This window comes from Triticum aestivum, chromosome 6A (genome assembly GCF_018294505.1).
Source record: "Triticum aestivum cultivar Chinese Spring chromosome 6A, IWGSC CS RefSeq v2.1, whole genome shotgun sequence".
Lineage (NCBI taxonomy): Eukaryota > Viridiplantae > Streptophyta > Magnoliopsida > Poales > Poaceae > Triticum > Triticum aestivum.
Genome location: NC_057809.1, coordinates 565,167,130 through 565,185,371, shown reverse-complemented (window position 1 = coordinate 565,185,371; position 18,242 = coordinate 565,167,130). Strand labels below are relative to the sequence as shown.

The 18,242-nt window shown below is 51.2% G+C and overlaps 1 protein-coding gene across 1 annotated transcript; it reads left to right on the top strand.

Moving 5' to 3' along the window:
- Positions 1-2,757: 2,757 nt before the first annotated feature.
- LOC123131052 (lysM domain-containing GPI-anchored protein LYP6) lies at positions 2,758-6,067 on the top strand. Its single transcript, XM_044550820.1, has 5 exons — positions 2,758-3,674; positions 4,503-4,620; positions 4,718-4,879; positions 4,964-4,995; positions 5,642-6,067. Exons 1-5 carry the CDS (start codon positions 2,894-2,896, stop codon positions 5,929-5,931), a joined length of 1,383 nt encoding a protein of 460 aa, XP_044406755.1. The 5' UTR covers positions 2,758-2,893; the 3' UTR covers positions 5,932-6,067.
- The last annotated feature ends 12,175 nt before the right edge of the window (positions 6,068-18,242 follow it).

Below are 18,242 nucleotides of genomic sequence, written 5' to 3'. Positions count from 1 at the left end.
GTTGGCATGAATCGAGACTGGGATTTGTCACTCTGTATGACGGAGAGGCATCTCTGGGCCCACTCGGTAATGCATCATCATAATGAGCTCAGTGTGACTAAGTAGTTGGTCACGGGATCATGCATTACGTCACGAGTAAAGTGACTTGCCGGTAACGAGATTGAATGAGGTATTGGGATACCGACGATCGAATCTCGGGCAAGTAACGTACCGATTGACAAAGGGAATTGAATACGGGATTGATTGAATCCTCGACATCGTGGTTCATCCGATGAGATCATCATGGAATATGTGGGAGCCAACATGGGTATCCAGATCCCGTTGTTGGTTATTGACCGGAGAGTTGTCTCGGTCATGTCTGCATGGTTCCCGAACCCGTAGGGTCTACACACTTAAGGTTCGGTGACGCTAGGGTTGTAGAGATATTAGTATGCGGTAACCCGAAAGTTTTTCGAAGTCCCGGATGAGATCCCGGACGTCACGAGGAGTTCCGGAATGGTCCGGAGGTAAAGATTTATATATAGTAAGACCAGTTTCGGCCACCGGGAAAGTTTTGGGGTCACCGGTATTGTACCGGGACCACCGGAAGGGTCCCGGGGTCCACCGGGTGGTGCCACCTATCCCGGAGGGCCCCATGGGCTGAAGTAGGAAGGGAACCAGCCCCTAGTGGGCTGGTGCGCCCCCCTTGGGCCTCCCCCCGCGCCTAGGGTTAGAAACCCTAGGGGTGGGGGGCGCCTTCACTTGGCTTGGGGGTCAAGCCACCCCCTTGGCCGCCCCCCATCTAGATGGGATCTAGAGGGGACGGCGCCCCCCTGGCCCCTATATATAGTGGAGGGGAGGGAGGGCAGCCGCACCCAAGTCCCTGGCGCTGCCCTCTCCCTCCGTGACACCTCTCCCTCTCGTTGGTGCTTGGCGAAGCCCTGCCGAGATCCCGCTGCTTTCACCACCACGCCGTCGTGCTGCTGGATCTCCATCAACCTCTCCTCTCCCCTTGCTGGATCAAGAAGGAGGAGACGTCTCTTCCAACCGTACGTGTGTTGAACGCGGAGGTGTCGTCCGTTCGACGCTCGGTCATCGGTGATTTGGATCACGACGAGTACGACTCCATCAACCCCGTTCTCTTGAACGCTTCCGCTCGCGATCTACAAGGGTATGTAGATGCACTCCTCTTCCCCTCGTTGCTAGATGACTCCATAGATTGATCTTGGTGATGCGTAGAAAAATTTTAAATTTCTGCTACGTTCCCCAACAACACTACACTAGTCTACGGTCGGCCACAACGGATCCCTTTGTCTTCCCCATGTCCGGCAGACCGCTCACTGGACTACCGAGAGCCCCTGAGGTATAGTCTTACCTAGTATCTTTCGTATTTCCGGCTGCGTCACTCATCGGAGTGGCAAAAGAGGGTGATTCAGCCAAAGGGGAAGGGGCGCCTCCGCTTTAGTGGAGCCCAGGCGGGGGTTGACGATGGTCTATGCTGAAGAACCGGGCAATTCACCAGGTGTGCAAGCCGGCAACGCGCCGACGGTGGCCTTCATGGGATCCAAGCTCTACTTTCCCTCAATGTTGGCGGCGGACGCGGATGCGCTGGCCACCGACTCATCGACCACCGTGCAGCCGACTTCTTTCTCTCCCAACGACTCGTCGATCACCGCCAGGCTAGCCACCTAGTCCAAGGGAGGAGGGCGTCTCTTTGCCGACCAGCTTCTTCAATGACGCCCGCAAGTTGTTCGGCAGTTTGCCCCAAGGTACAAATGGACTCCGCCGACGAGTTCTTTTTCCACAATTTTCTCAGCGACTCCGATGATTCCTTATTCGAGGATGAGGATATGGCGGCTGCTGTGTTGGTCCATGACCACCTTAATAGGTAGCGACCGTTGTTTCGGGGTTCGATCCTGGGCACACTCCAGCGATGAATTGCAATCAAGAGAGCAACCATTTCCTTCTTTGGAAGGACTACTTTGACACAACCAACCCATTGTTCAAATGTCGCCAATTCCGGCGGCGTTTCCGTATGGCTAGACATGTTTCCAACCGTAATCGAGAAGGGGTGATTGGATACAATAAGTATTTCGAGTGCAAGGAGGGTGCCCTTGGAAAGATTGGCTTCTCATCTTATCGAAGATGCACTGTAGCTATCCGGATGATTGCATACAGAGTGTCCGGTGATTTGTTTGAGTATATATGGGTTCATGTTGGTAACCGGTAGATGTATTTTTTTTAAATGTATTTGAGACAATTTAATTTTTATTCAGCTTGTAAACTATGATATATTTGTTTGAGTTGTGGAACTATGCTACTTTTGTTTGCTTGTAAAACTATGCAAAAATTTATGTATATTTGTTAAAAAACGATGTCAAGCCTGTCACACAGGCAAATATGGGCCGGCGGTTTGGGTGTCACGAACGGCCAACCCAAACAGACTAAAAACGATCAAGCCCACGGTCTGTCTGAGCGGCGCGTTGGAGTTGCTCTTAGGATGCAACATTTGCGGATTTGGTTGCTTGCCGGCCGGCGAGCCACCGCCATTCTCTCCGCTACCGAACCGTTACATGGTTACCTCTTCCTTTTCAAAATGAAGAAAAACCGGAGCTCTCGGCAACCTCGCGCAAAGCCGTCGTCTATCACCGACCCATGGGACCAGAGGACCGCCGAGCCCCACCGGCCATGGAGCCAAACGGCAAAGCAACCGAGTGGCGGTCTCTCTGCCACCTTTCCCTCCTCCCATGGTTTTGGCACAGATTCCCAGCGCTGCCAAAAGCAAACAAGCTCCCCTGATCCTCCCGCCATTGCTCACGAGCACCGACGCGCCAGCCCCGCCGCTCCCACTGACAAGCAGCCCACGCCTCCATCGATTTGCTCTGCTTTCCTCGGCTGCGCAGCTTACACATGCATGCTGCCACTACTACGCTTCTCTCTCGCAGAGTCACGAGCCGCACAGTTCACCTCAGTCGTCAGTGAGCTCCACGGCCCGAGGAAGGAAGCAAGCGGCATCTCTCGGGAACGAACGACGATGGGGCTGTCCGCCATCTTCGCCGCGGCCGTGATGGTCGCGATCGTCGTGGTGGCGTCGGAGGCGAAGACGACGATCGAGCCGTGCTCGGGGTCGGACTCCTGCCCGGCGCTGCTGGGCTACACGCTCTACGCCGACATGAAGGTCTCCGAGGTGGCCGCGCTCTTCGCCACCGACCCGGCCGCGCTCCTCGCCGCCAACGCGCTCGACTTCGCCGCCCCGGGCGCCGCGCACCGCATCCTGCCCATGGGCCTCTTCCTCCGCGTGCCCACGCGCTGCGCCTGCGCCGACGGCGTCCGCAAGTCCGTCGCCGTCCGCTACGCCGCGCGCCCCGCCGACACGCTCGCCACCGTCGCCGACGTCGTCTTCGCGGGGCTCGCCTCCGCCGACCAGATCCGCGGCGCCAACGGCCTCGCCGACGCCGACGCCGACGCGCCGCTCGATGCGGGCCAGCGGCTCGTCGTGCCGCTCCCCTGCGTCTGCTTCAACTCCACCGACAGCAACCTCCCCGCCGTGTACCTCTCCTACGTGGTGCAGGTCGGGGACACCGTGCCCGCCGTCGCGGCCGCCTACGAGACCACCGTCACGGACGTCATGAACGTCAACGCCATGGGCAGCCCCGTCGCCGCGCCGGGCGACATCCTCGCCATCCCATTGCCAGGTAAGTACTACGCGTGATCAAACTGCTGCTCTTTTCATGCACATGCCACACACATTTTACAAGGATGATTTAGTTGATTCATTTACTAGGAGTGTCAGTGATCTCGGTTTACTAGATGAGATCGTCATGCTGCATTGCTTTGAAATGGAATGTAGTATGAAATGGCCTCAGTTTTCTAACTATGAGAGTCATGTGCCCACCGAAGTTCTGTTAATGATGGCACTGTTGGACACGTACAGTAGAGCAGAGTTTTTATTTATTTGGCACTTTCAGTTAACTATCACTGCTTGGGAAAGGCCGAAATGCATGCATTCAGGTCAGGAGTTAATACTTTTGTATACTATTACTACCTCCGTCTCAAATTACTTGTCTTTGTCTAGATACGGATGCACTCCCTCTGATCCACAAGTAATATGGATCAGAGCGAGTATCCAACACTAAAATGCGTAATTCGGGACGGAGGGAGTATGACATTGTGGTCCATTGCATAAGTTTTCTCAAATGTACATAGCAGGTGATTGATACGGACCTTCGAGCCGCGTATAAGATATTCACTAGCACATTGTTCAGTATATGATGAATTGCTGATCTATCCCCTTTCAATCATGTTTGAGGTTCAAAAGTGTGTATCCATGGGATAACATAAGCAACCTATTACGCAGTGTACTCAATTCTTCAAGTTGCATCTCTGTTTTTGTATGCTCTGCTTTTACCGATGACTGATTCTGCGACTCCACAGCTGAACAGACCTTTGTTTGCTCTTTTCTGAACATCAGCATTTGCTTAATCTTTTTTCTGATGATGGTCATCCTTTATCTTTATGTCCAGCATGTGCATCATCATTTCCAAAGACCGCTTCAGACCATGGACTGCTGGTGGCAAATGGAACCTATGCACTTACCGCAGGCAACTGTGTGCAGTGCAGCTGTGGGCCGGGCAATCTCAAGTAAAATTCAGCTTACAACTTGTCAGTTCACAAAGCCATTACTGACGAAATATATTATGGATCATTGCTGTAACCCCTGTCTTTCCTTCTGTGCCAGTTTATATTGCACACCGGCTTCATTGTCAGGATCATGCCCGAGCACGCAGTGCAGTAACAGCAATGTGCTGCTCGGCAACGCGAGCACCCACGCCACAAATGCAGGCTGCAATGTCTCTTCATGCAGCTATGGAGGTTTTGTCAATGGGACTATTACAACACTGTAAGCAATGTGTTTCAGAACGCTTTTCAGTTTATTGCTGTTTTCTGCAATCAAGATTGGTGTATCTTACCTTTTAATTCGCAGGCTGGACACTGGTCTTCAACCGACATGCCCAGGTAACTCCTGTTGCTGTAATCCTCTGTCTTCAGATTCAGACCCAAGGCTGTGACAGCATTCCATTCCTCCATTGTAGACTCTGCACAAACTATGTGATAGACTACGCGCAAACTATAAGCATTAGAAAAAAAGGTTTCAATTCGAAAATGCTTGCATTTTAGAGGAAAAAGCCTGGCAATTTCCGTTCTGAACCCGAACGCTCCATGCAACTGACACTGCCCTTTCAAAGCATCCACTGCAGTGTGCAAACTGTATCCCCAGAATCTATCTGTAGATACGAAAGACTCCACAATTTGTGTGGCAATGTCCAAACTGTATCATTAGTACACACAAAAAGGAGCAAATGTTGCAACTAAATTCACACAACTTCTGTTGCACATTGCACCGCGGTTACATGCAGTTGCACTTCTGAAGTGACCAACATATCTTTTTTCTGGATGAATATAGTAAAGCTTTAACCATGAACAAAGTTTACACAGTTCTAAACAGCACACCTGAAAACTCACGAGATCTTCAAACTGAAACACCGGAAACAACACACTTTGTTCTATGTTCCATGCTCTTAAATTTTACTAGCTCATCCGATCATCACAGCCAGTTTTTATCTTCGCATATCTCCTTTTTCTGACAGTTCATACGGTGCAGGACCGCACCAAGTTCCTCTGCTCACAGACCCACCGACGACGGTGAACCGCGACTACTCGACCTCTCTTGCCCCGCTATCCGCGCCCGTGCCCGCAGAAGCGGGCGGCGTCATGGCGGAGCCCCCGCCGAAGTCGTCGGAGCACGGAGGGTCCTTCACGCTCCCCAAGGTTTCTCCGACGCATGGCCCCGCCGGAAGCGTCTCAAAGGCACCACCGCCTCCGATGAGCAAACCGCAGCGAATCCTATCCGGGTTCATCTTGTGCCTTCTTCTCCAGCACTTCCATGTGTGAATCGCACCACTTCAAGAAATTCTTTTGAGCTGTATTTTCTGTAACTGTAAACAACTGGTAGTAGTAGCAGCGGTAGTAGTAGTAACATCATTTTGTGAGGTAAGTGGACAGTATGATGATGGCCATGTTTTTCGTATGCAGCTCCTTGTTCTTTCGAGGGGCATCATCACGTTCAAGTGTGACTTTATCTCATTGAGACGAGATCTCCCAGTTGTTGTTGTGTGTAAGCAGCATCTAGTAGGATATGTTTTGCGGACGACCACCGGATAATGATCATGTTTTTGGCAAGGATACGAGAGAGCTTTATTGTTTGAGTTTTGCTAAGTCTCAGTCGACTGAAATTTCGTTATGTCTCAGTCGATGCTACATTTCTTTGATTTTGCATGGAGATTCGTAAAAAGAAAATTCTTTTTAGTTTTCTTCTTTTTCTTCTTATATACCAGTATGTCACTTGATTAAGACTTGGTTAAGTCTCAGTCGACTGAGACCTAGTCGCACTCTTTGTTGTTTTGATTGATTAACCAGCACCTAAGAGGAGGTACATGCATGCACTCGGGCCATCAAGAGGCGCAGACACATGAAGATCACATTTGCTTCATCAGAAAAGATAAATTCTCAGTGTATGCACTGATTGCGCCAGTACAAAGCAGTTCTAGAGGAGTCATGCATGTGCTGTTTGCTTTCTTGATCTCTCTCTCTCTCTCTCTCTCTCTCTCTCTCTCTCTCTCTCTCTCTCTTTTGATTTTCTTATTCTCCTTCTCTTTGACGCTTTGACTTCATCTTTGGGACCAGCCAAATCCCCCACCCCCACTGTCTAGCGGATCGAGCTTCTGACGCTTTAACATGGAGCTTTCAGCTGAGCACATTTTCATCATGGAACCGTAGTACCAAAATGTACACTTGCTCGGTGTTTGGCCTGGAGACGGGCATCGGATTGCACAGAAAAAGCAATGGCATTTCACTTGTGCCGCCCGGCCTGATGATACGGTGGTGAGGTGGTCCTCCTAGCTACCGCTACGCTCCTACTATTCCCGGCGGATTCGTTCGTCGGTTGGGATGTGCAGCGTATCGTGCCGCTTTCCCCGGCTTGATGTGGCCATGCAAATGTGCAGATCACAACGTGACACACCGCCCACCATGGCTGTTGACTCTGGCCAGAACTAGTGAACGCCCCTTCAGAACCGATCGAATTGATCCTGTGACGACATTTCCTGCTGAGATCGATCGATCGATGAACGGTCGACGCATGCATGCAATGCATGGTGGTTACAGATCGGAATATAAATCAGCGACACGCAAGGTATATCCAACGGTGCAGGGCGGGCTTTCTGCGGAGAGAATAATGCCGCTTACTGCTGTAGGATGTCTCGCCGCTTATGCTAAAGGGCGTGATAAGCACGCTCTGGGTTAGAAGATGGGGGTGATTTGGCTTATCGCCTTGAGATGCCGATGCCGATGCCGCCTCCACACGGACGTACGTGGTCGCTATCCACATCTGGTAATGGTTGCCATCCATCCCTCACTCCACAAGCTGGTCAACAGTTGTCCACCCCTTTTTTCATCTTTGTATTTTTCTTGCGTAACCCTTTTTTCATCTTTGTATAATATTCCTAACGCTACAAACCTAGGTAAGCAGTACGTGCAATTTTGCTATGAACAAATTCAGACATGCCCACACGAGCTAGTGCCTAGTGGTGTATTGGTTACGCCAAGTGCGATCAACTCCCCGAGTGAGAAAACAACTCACGATCCCTGTCCCGTCGATGGCCTGTTACGTGCCCAACCCGACTGCACTACACTCCACTCCACTCCGCCACCGTGCTTGTGCGCTTGACCTGACCGGCACCGCACCGCACGTACGTGTCCTCGGGCGACTGGCCGGCGCCGGACGGACCCCTAGGGTTTCGTGCTGCGCCGCCGTGCTTCATCCATGTTCTTTGCCGGCTACAAGTGTAGACTATAGAATACAACAACTCTAGCTAGTGCTGGCAAATGCGCGCTTCCGCTGCCGAGACCGCGACGAGCCGTCCAATGGCGACTCGTTACACCGGCGAGGGCTCCCAAATTCCGATCTCCACTATGATCATAAACAAGTATAGCGGCCCATTTCGCGCGGTCACGTATGCCGTTGCTTTTCCCCTGCTTCGTGCACCCGCATTGCTTCGTTTCCCGTAAACGGGTTTCCCTTTTCACCGTCTATAAAAATCGTATGCTTTCTTATCGTTTGAGTCCTCGGCATCTCAAGAAAAGGAAAATCGGCGTTGTGCTTCCTTCGCCTATGCATTTTAGGTTATGTTATGTTATGAGCGTCGGAATATATTGGCACCACAGTAAAAATGGGAGTGGTTTTCCTTTTCACCATCTATAAAAAAGCGTGTGCTTTCTTATCGTTTTGAGTCCTCGGCATCTCCCAAAAGAAAAACCAGAGTTATATTTCCTTCACCTATGCATTTGATGTTACGTTATTGTTTTTCTTCCCAGTGGAGCGTCGCCATCTCCTTGGTCCTTGATACTTTGATAGGGATCGTCCAGTGGCCATTACCTATCTCTTATAGTAGTTTTTCTAAAGTAATAAAACACCCTGGTTAAAGCGATGAGGCGAGCCGGGGTTAAAAGACTGGAGACAGCGGCGGGACGTTCAGTGAACCAGCTACGCACTCATCCTTTATAAATAAAAGAACAAACAACTCCGCACTCAGTTTGTTTACTTAATCCTGACAGTATTAATTAAGGAGCTCAACTACGAGCGTACGTACACAAACGTACGGACTGAAACGTCCTGCTTTCGTCCCTGCGCGTGCGTCTGCAACTGGGCTGGTCGCATGGCACATACGGCGTCTTGTAGTACCTAGAACAATGCGGCGATCACTTAAACAATACTTCCTTCGTTCGGAATTACTTATCTCAAAAATCGATGTACCTAAAACTAAAATACGTCTAGATACATTCATTTTTGCGACAGTTAATTTCAAACGAAAAGAGTAGTTACGTTGATTAAGAAACACTTAAAACAATTGTTACAGGCACCAGTGACTTTCAAAGAAAAATGATGAACCGGTCGGCTCCTGGTTCCTTGGGTCTTGGCCTACCAAATTAGTTTTTTTAGAGAAGGAGGATGACCCCGGCCTTTGTATCTGGAAGATGCATGCGGCTATTTTATTGATTATTCTCGAGAATCTTATAAAGTAGAACAACAACATACTCGAATCCGTCATCTTGACAACATCTGCCACTATTATTATCCAAATGATGAAGGGCTACCGAATTAGTTAACTCACACTTAATTACTTTTATTACTTGACAATCGGAAGTTTAATTATTTCTGAGCCCGATTGAGGCCTATCACGTCACTTTGTACTGCTTATTTTAGTACCAGATAAATTGCACTTAATTATGCTGTGTTTATAACATGGCCTGACATGTCAAGCAATATAATAATGGTGTTCTCCACGTACTCGTAGTATCTAACTGCATAAACAGACCAGGCCAGTACATAATTTGCTGGACCAGGTTCAATGCTCTTCAGAGATTGCTCGTTTAACATTTCGAAAATCATGCTTTCATTTACGTACGGAGGGGTGAACTGTGCAGATCCGTCCTTGACCAAATCAATCAATATAGATCAATCGGCGCCGCTAAGCAATAACAAGGCCGACTCGATCCGTACGTTCCAGGACTGCGCACGTCTCCCCTCAAATAAAAAAGGATATAACCAGGATTCAGGACATGTATAATGGTGCTATCTTAAGAATGCCATGTAGGATAAATGATGAGGTAGAGGAGGGAGAACTCGTAAAAAAAGGCTTGTCTTCTTTTATTTAAGATAAGACAAGAGATGATCTCTTAGCATAATTTGTCTCATCATATTTTAAGAAATTGCTAGTTATTGAAGATAAGACTAAGATATAACCCATTGTAGACATACTCTTTTGTCATCTCTAAATTACATGTAAGACTTAAGATAAGACTGTCTTATCAACCATTGTACATGCCCTCAGTCGACTAACGTCAGCATGGTGCGTATTGGCCTACCCCGATCGATTGATTTTCCTCTTCGTTCATGTGGGCGTACGACGCTTTTCTTTAGTGGGCTGATTTTCCTTTGCTTTGTCTTCCCAAAGCTTGTCTCGTGCTGGGCTGTCTTTTTTTCCGTATCTTTTTTTCTTAGTGTGTTGGGCTGTCTTGTCTCCTACTTGGTTGCTTACTTTTTTTGTATTTTTTTCACGAATACGCACTGTGGCGTATCATTCCATTGATAGAAGAGAGAGAGAGAGAGAGAGAGAGAGAGAGAGAGAGAGTACATTGTTGGTAACCCTGATAGCCGTACACTAGGAGACGGCATTAGGGCGACCGGTGAGCCGGAGAGAGGGGGTTGCTCAGCCCCAGGGTACAGAGATCAGGTTACTGGGATGATCCTATCTAATCCTCGGGCGCCGGCTCTAGCCCAGCGTCGAGCCTCGTCCTTGATCGTGGCAAGGAGTTCGCCATTGGAAGGTTGCATGCCATCAAAGACGATGTTGTTCCGGTGCTTCCAGATGGCCCAGGCTATTATGGTGACCAAAGAAGCGAAGCCCTTGCGGAAGTAGGATGGAGCGGCCAGTGTGCAAGTGGACCACCATTCAAAGAGCTCAGCCTGGCCATCCGGTGGTGCAATCGGTAGTCTACACCACGAGAGAGCCTCGTGCCAGGTGATACGCGCAAGCACACTGTCGGTGAGGATCTGGTGCAGGGTTTCATCGTCCTGGTCGCAGAATAGGCAAGCGGCAGGGTGCGGCAGCCCGCGGCGAGCCAGGCGATCGGCAGTCCAACATCGGTTTTGAGAAGCTAGCCATAGGAAAAACTTGATGTTGAGCGGTGCCCAGCTACGCCAGATCAGCTTCCAGAAGGGTGCGGTAATCGATCCAACGAACAGGGCGGTGTAGCAGGTGCTGGCAGTGTAAACTCTCGTCAGAGACCAACGCCAAGAGAGTGCGTCCGGAGCGGATGAGAGGGAAACCAACCGCAGGCGGCGCCAAAGGTCGACGTACTCGAGGATTGCCAGCGGGTCAAGGGCGCCGGCGATGTCTGAGATCCAACCCTGGTGGCGCAGCCCGTCGCTGACGAGGCGCGTGCGCTTCCTTCTACGCGGAACCATGGCCACGAGGGTGGGGGCGACTTCGGCAACAGATTGGCCGTGGAGCCAGTGATCCGTCCAGAACCTGCAAGTATTGCCATCGCCAAGCGTCCAGACCATAGAAGCTCTGAAGATTTGCTGAACCTTGCGATCATACGACAGGCGCAGGTGGCGCCATGGGCGCGTCGGGTCCTTGGCCTGCAGCCAGAGCCATCTAGTGCGCAGCGCGATGCCGGCGCGATGTTGGTCGTGCATGCTGAGACCGCCCAGCTCAACAGGGTGGCAGACCTTGGCCCAGCTGACGAGGCAACATCCAACGCGTGCGTCTTTGCATCCTTGCCAGAGGAAGTCGCGAATGATGCGGGTGACTCACCGCAAGATGGGTTTGGAGACAGCCATGGCCATAAGGATGTGGGTCGGCATTGCGGTGAGGACATGCCTCACGAGCGCGAGCCGTTCGCCTCAGTTGAGCAGCGCGGCCTTCCACGTTGCGAGCTTGAGGAGGAGCTTGTCGAGGAGGGGCATCAAGTCGGAAGAGGAGGCCTTGCGCACGGACAGTTGCAAGCCAAGGTATTTGATCGGGAAGTGCTTGATGGGGCAGGCCAAGGTGGAAGCAATGTCGGGCAACACCTCGGGAGGGCACCTGATAGGCGTAGACGAGCATTTGGGAAAACTAGTCCAAAGGCCAGAGGCATTTGCCAAAGGTGTCCAAGAGCTTGCGGATGGTGCGCAACTCGGCCGGGTCCGGGTGGCAGAAGAGCACAACGTCATCGGCAAAAAGGGAGATGCTAGAGGCCGCATGTCTGTTGGTGAGCCGTTGAAGGACGCCCTTGGAGACGGCATGCTGGAGCAGGCTGTTAAGGGTGTCGATGACGATGGCGAATAGCATGGGGGAAACAGGGTCGCCCTGGCACAAGCCTTGCTCATGCTGGATTGGAGGCCCCGGGTTGCCGTTGATAAGCACATGGGTGGATGCAGTAGAGAGCAGCATGCAGATCCAAGCACACCAGCTCCTCCCAAAACCCAGGTGTGAGAGCGTCCCGAGGAGGAAAGGCCAGGAGACCGTGTCAAAAGCACGAGCAATGTCAAGCTTGAGGAGGATCCGAGGTGCTTTGAGATTGTGCAGCAACCGCGCCCTCTGTTGGACCAGCAAGAAGTTGTCGTGGACGCCGCGACCGGCGATGAAAGCGCTCTGGTTTGTAGACACGAGGCTCGCCATCCTCGAAGCAAGGCGCAGGGACAGGACCTTGGCGAAAATCTTCGCAACTAGGTGGATGAGACTAATGGGGCGATAGTCAGACAAGCTGGAAGCATCGGCCTTCTTGGGGAGAAGGGTGATCAGAGCCTGGTTCAACTTCTGAAAGCCACAACCATTCATCGAGAAGATCTTGTCAAAAACGGCACAAATGTCTCCCACGATAGTGCCCCAGCATGCCCGAAGGAACTCAGCGGTGAACCCATCCGGTCCAGGTGCTTTGCCGAGCGGGAGCGATTTCACAGCAGCCCAAATCTCATCCTCGGTGAATGGCCGATCGAGCTCAGCAAGGTCAAAGTGATGGGGTCCAGGGCCCGAAGGTTGAGGCTGAAATCGCGTGCGGCAGCTCGGTCGATGATGGAAGTGAAATGGTCGAAGGCTGCCCGAGCCATGGCCTCGTCATCGAACACGATCGCGTCTCCCACACGCGGGCAGAAGATGGCATTCTTCTTGCTGCGATGCGCCGCATGGATTTTGAAGAATGCTATGCTGGTATCGCCAGCTTTGAGCCAGCAGAAGCGAGCCCGCTCGTGGGCGATCGAGCGTTCAAGGGAGGAGAGCCCGAGGTAGGCTCTTTTGAGCTCGCGCCTTAGCCAAGCCTCATGTGGAGCAAGCGAGTGGGAGTCCTGGGCGGTGTCAAACTGGAGAATGAGCTCATGGGAAAGCATGATTTGCGTGGAAACATGGCCAACGGTGTGCGCACTCCAGCCCTGCAGCCGGTGCGCAGCAGCTTTGAGGCGGAAGTAGATGGTGCGAAACGGGTCGGCGTCGGGGGCGACAGAGTTCCATGCTTCGTCAACCAACTGGTGAAATCCGTCCAACTTGATCCAAAATCTCTCGAAGTGAAAGCGCCGCTTTGAGGTAGTTTGAGGCGAACACTCAAGTAGGAGCGGGCAGTGATCGGACACCGCGGAGGCCAAGCAGCGCAGAGAGCAGTGCGCGTATAAGGTCACCCAAGACACGGTGCAAAGGATGCGATCGTTCTTAACGAGGGTGGGGATCACCTGCTCGTTTGACCAGGTATATCTCCGGCCCTGAAGGTAGATATCACGGAGAGCCAAGTCGGAGATGAGCCGACGAAACTGGCTCATCATGCGGTGGTTAATTCTGTCATTGTTCTTGTCCTTGGTGCACGCGATCATGTTAAAATCCCCACCAATGATCCAAGCGCCGGCCATCATGGAGTGAAGATCGTGGAGCTCGGCCAGAAACTCAAGTTTATCCGCATTGGCCTGCGGCCCATAGACACCCGAAATCCACCAAGGGGGGCCACCTGAGGCAAGCATCACGGTGGCGGAGACGTGGTAGGAGCCAACAACACGGTTAGAGAGGGAGACGTGATCCGCTCGCCAAGCAAGGATGATGCCGCCTCGCGTACCATCCGCAGGCAGCCAGTAGTAATCGGCGAACTCAGGACCCAGAGTCTGGGCAACGACATCAGGCCAGACCAGGGAGAGCTTTGTTTCTTGAAGACAAATGATGATGGCGCAGTAGAGGAAACCATACTGCGGATGGCAGCGCGCCTGGCACGGCAGTTCAGGCCATGCACGTTCCAGAACACAATTTTAATGTTGTTCAACACGGGAAAAGGGTTGGTGCACAGGGAACACAGCCAAGCTGGACGTTCAGACTACAGCTATGCTAGGCGAAGCAAGGTTCGCTAGCATCTCAGGGGGTACATGCCAACCATAAAAGTCAGCGAACGCCTGCACGACATCCACCGCCAGGGGTTCCTCGAATAGCTTGGTGTAGCGCTGAATAATGGAAGCAGAAACGGGCTCGTCCTCTTTAAGCAGGCCCAAACGTAGAAGTAGGACGCGCTTGGCCTTGTTCTCGGAATCCAGGCCACGATCAGCGGTGGCAATGCGCCCACTCCGTCTCGGAGTGAAGTTAGGCGGGATTGCGCCGCACTTGCGGCGCATGGGTGGGGTGGGGAGGATAGGCGCCAAGGCAGTTCGAATGGAATCCAAGTAACCGTTGGGGCCTGAAGGCGCGGCAACAAAAGGCGAAGGGTCCGGTGCATGCATGCCTTGAGGACATGGCGCGAGCTCAGCCGCAGCCGATGCATGCCTGGGAAGAGATGCGGTTGGAGGGTCATGGGTCCCAAGAGAGCAGGCCGGATCCTCCTCGGGCGCCGCGGAGGATTGGACAAACGCACTTTCCATCGTCACGGGATCAGAGACGGGGTCCATGGGGCTGGCGCGCGCCTCGGGAGTGGGCGGGCAGGGATTGCCCGCGGCCTCATTGGTCACAAGACCCAAGGGGGAAGGCTGCAAAAGGGAGGGGAAGGGGCAGCAGAATCATCAAGGGCAGGCACTGTCGGGGGGATGGCAGCCTCCAGGGTGGGCCTGAGATCAGTGTCGCCCATGCATTGGGCGATCCGGACGGGGCTGGGTGAGCATCCACGCGAGGAGGCAAGCATGGACGCCGACCCAGTCAAAAGCAACCGAGGATCAGGAGTACGCTGATCGGTCTGCCTGTCGTGGCCCTGGTCACGCTGCGCCTCGGGGCCCAACCCGGCATGGAGCGTAGCAGCGGAGGACAACCGTGCGTGGACTGGGGGCCTCCAGGACCCCACGCCCATGATAGGGTACGGACCCAACACACCCTGCCAGGGCCGCACCGGAGGGGCGCCACGGCGGCGCGTGTCATCGGAGCCAGCAACGTTGCGGCGACCGGCGGAGCGCCGGGAAGAGCCCGAGGAGGCGCGACCAGGCGCCCGCGGGAAGTCATGGTGACGGGGCCATGCAGGGGTAGAGGAGGCGAGCCAGCGTCGTGCGCACCAACAGAGCCCGGGGGCGGAGGCGACGGCGGCGAGGGAGTGTCCGTGCGCACCGTCGTACTTTTTTTTGTATTTGGCCTGACAAATATATGAGTGTCCGTGTTAACGCTCCCAGGTGTGGAGTGTGTCTCCATGAAACATAAGATAATGCATAAAGAAATATAGTGTGGTTGTATTACTTTGAGCACATAATTTTGACACAAGATAATAAAAAAATAAATTGAAGAACATCTCTGGTTGAACTAAAAATGAGCTTCCTGGTGCATGTCGTAAAAACTGCTAAAAAGGGGAAGCGGGTAGTAGAAAACCGAAGGTCACTTTCCGATCAATTTTTTTAAAATTTGGAACAAGACTAATGTTGCATATACCTAGTCTGGGGCCATTTACTTCTTTCTTAGTATATATAACTAGTTTTAGGTGATCCGCAGGAAAATAAAATATATTTTAAATAAAACAATAAGTTACACACGGATGATGGACATGCAATTACGTGAGATCAACGTGTGAGCGACCAGATGACAAAATTTTGAGAAAAAAGGTTGCATAAAAATGACGAGCACGCAATTGCGCATGGGCGATTGACATACAATTGGCACGTGCATAACCACTGGCACGTGCATACTCAGGGAGAACACTTATACCTTGAAATTTAGTGAGGGATCATCTTATAATGCTACCGCTGTACTAAGCAAAATAAGATGCATAAAAGGTAAACATCACATGCAATCAAAATAAGTGATATGATATGGCCATCATCATATTGTGCCTTTGATCTCCATCTCCAAAGCACCGTCATGATCACCATCGTCACCAGCTTGACACCTTGATCTCCATCGTAGCATCGTTGTCGTCTCGCCAGCTATTGCTTCTACGACTATCGCTACCTCTTAGTGATAAAGTAAAGCAATTACATGGCGATTGCATTTCATACAATAAAGCGGCAACCATAAGGCTCCTGCCAGTTGCCGATAAATTCTACAAAACATGATCATCTCATACAACAATTTATATCTTATCACGTCTTGACCATATCACATCACAACATGCCCTGCAAAAATAAGTTAGATGTCCTCAACTTTGTTGTTGCAAGTTTTACGTGGCTGCTACGGGCTTCTAGCAAAAACCGTTCTTACCTACGCATCAAAACCACAACGATTTTTCGTCAAGTGTGTTGTTTTAACCTTCAACAAGGACCAGCCGTAGTCAAACTCGATTCAACTAAAGTTGGAGAAACAGACACCCGCCAGCCATCTATGTGCGAAGCACGTCGGTAGAACCAGTCTCATGAATGCGGTCATGTAATGTCAGTTCGGGCCGCTTCATCCAACAATACCGTCGAATCAAAGTAAGACGTTGGTGGTAAGCAGTATGACTATTATCGCCCACAACTCTTTGTGTTCTACTCGTGCATATAACATCTACGCATAGACCTGGCATGGATGCCACTGTTGGGTAACGCAGTATTTCAAAAAAATTCCTACGATCACGCAAGATCTATCTAGGAGATGCATAGCAACGAGAGGGGAGAGTGTGTCCACGTACCCTCGTAGACCGAAAGAGGAAGTGTTTAGTAACGCGGTTGATGTAGTCAAATGTCTTCACAATCCAAGTACGGAACATACATCACCTCTGTGTTCAGCACACGTTCAGCACGATGACGTCCCTCGAGATCTTGATCCAATTGAGAACAAATGAGAGTTCCGTTAGCATGACGGCGTGGCGACGGTGATGATGAAGTTACCGGCGCAGGGCTTCACCTAAGCACTACGACGATATGCCCGAGGTGTTGAACTGTTGAGGGGGGCACCGCACACGGCTAAGAGATTGTCTGTTGTGCTGTTGGGGTGCTCCCTGACCATGTATATAAAGGAGGGAGGGAGAGAGGAGGCCGGCCAGGAGGAGCGCGCCAGGGGGAGTCCTACACGGACTCCTAGTCCAAGTAGGATTCACCCCCCTTTTCCCTTCTTCCACCGGAGGAAAAGGAAGGAGGGGAGAAGGAGAAGGAAGGAGGGGGCCACGCCCCCACCCTTTTCCAATTCGGTTTGGGCAGGGGGGAGGCGTGCGCCACCTTGTGGCCCTTCTTCGCTCTCTCCATTAAAGCCCACTAAGGCCCGTTAACTTTCCCGGGGGGTTCCGGCAAACTCCCGGTACTCCGGAAAAATGCCCGAACCACTCCGAACCATTCCGATGTCCAAATGCAACCTTCTAATATATGAATCTTTACCTCTCGACCATTTTGAGACTCCTTGTCATGTCTATGATCTCATCCGGGACTACGAACAAACTTCAGTCGTCAAATCACATAACTCATAATACAAATCGTCATCGAACGTTAAGCGTGCAGACCCTACGGGTTCGAGAACTATGTAGACATGACCGAGACACATCTCCGATCAATAACCAATAGCGGAACCTGGATGCCCATATTGGATCTTACATATTCTACGAAGATCTTTATTGGTCAAACCGCATAACAACATACATCATTCCTTTTGTCATCGGTATGTTACTTGCCCGAGATTCGGTCGTCGGTATCCTCATACCTAGTTTAATCTCATTACCGACAAGTCTCTTTAATTGTTTTGTAATGCATCATCCCGTAACTAATTCATTAGTCACATTTCTTGCAAGGCTTATAGTGATGTGCATTATCGAGAGGGCCCAGAGATACCTCTCCGATACACAGAGTGACAAATCCTAATCTCGATCTATGCCAACTCAACAAACACCATCGGAGACACCTGTAGAGCATCTTTATAAACCCAGTTACGTTGTGACGTTTGATAGCACACAAGGTGTTCCTCCGGTATTCGGGAGTTGCATAATCTCATAGTCAAAGGAACATGTATAAGTCATGAAGAAAGCAAGAGCAATAAAACTAAACGATCATTATACTAAGCTAACGGATGGGTCTTGTCCATCACATCATTCTCATAATGATGTGATCCCTTTCATCAAATGACAACACATGTCTATGGTTAGGAAACTTCACCATCTTTGATTGACGAGCTAGTCTAGTAGAGGCTTACTAGGGACACCGTGTTTTGTCTATGTATCCACACATGTATCAAGTTTTCAGTTAATACAATTCTAGCATGAATAATAAACATTTATCATGATATAAGGAAATATAAATAACAACTTTATTATTGCCTCTAGGG

Coding starts and splice junctions, on each gene's coding strand:
- LOC123131052 (XM_044550820.1), top strand. CDS start 2,894: ATGCTGCCACTACTACGCTTCTCTCTCGCAGAGTCACGAGCCGCACAG. Junction 3,675..4,502: donor CCTCGCCATCCCATTGCCAG/GTAAGTACTACG, acceptor CTTTATGTCCAG/CATGTGCATCATCATTTCCA. Junction 4,621..4,717: donor TGTGGGCCGGGCAATCTCAA/GTAAAATTCAGC, acceptor CTTCTGTGCCAG/TTTATATTGCACACCGGCTT.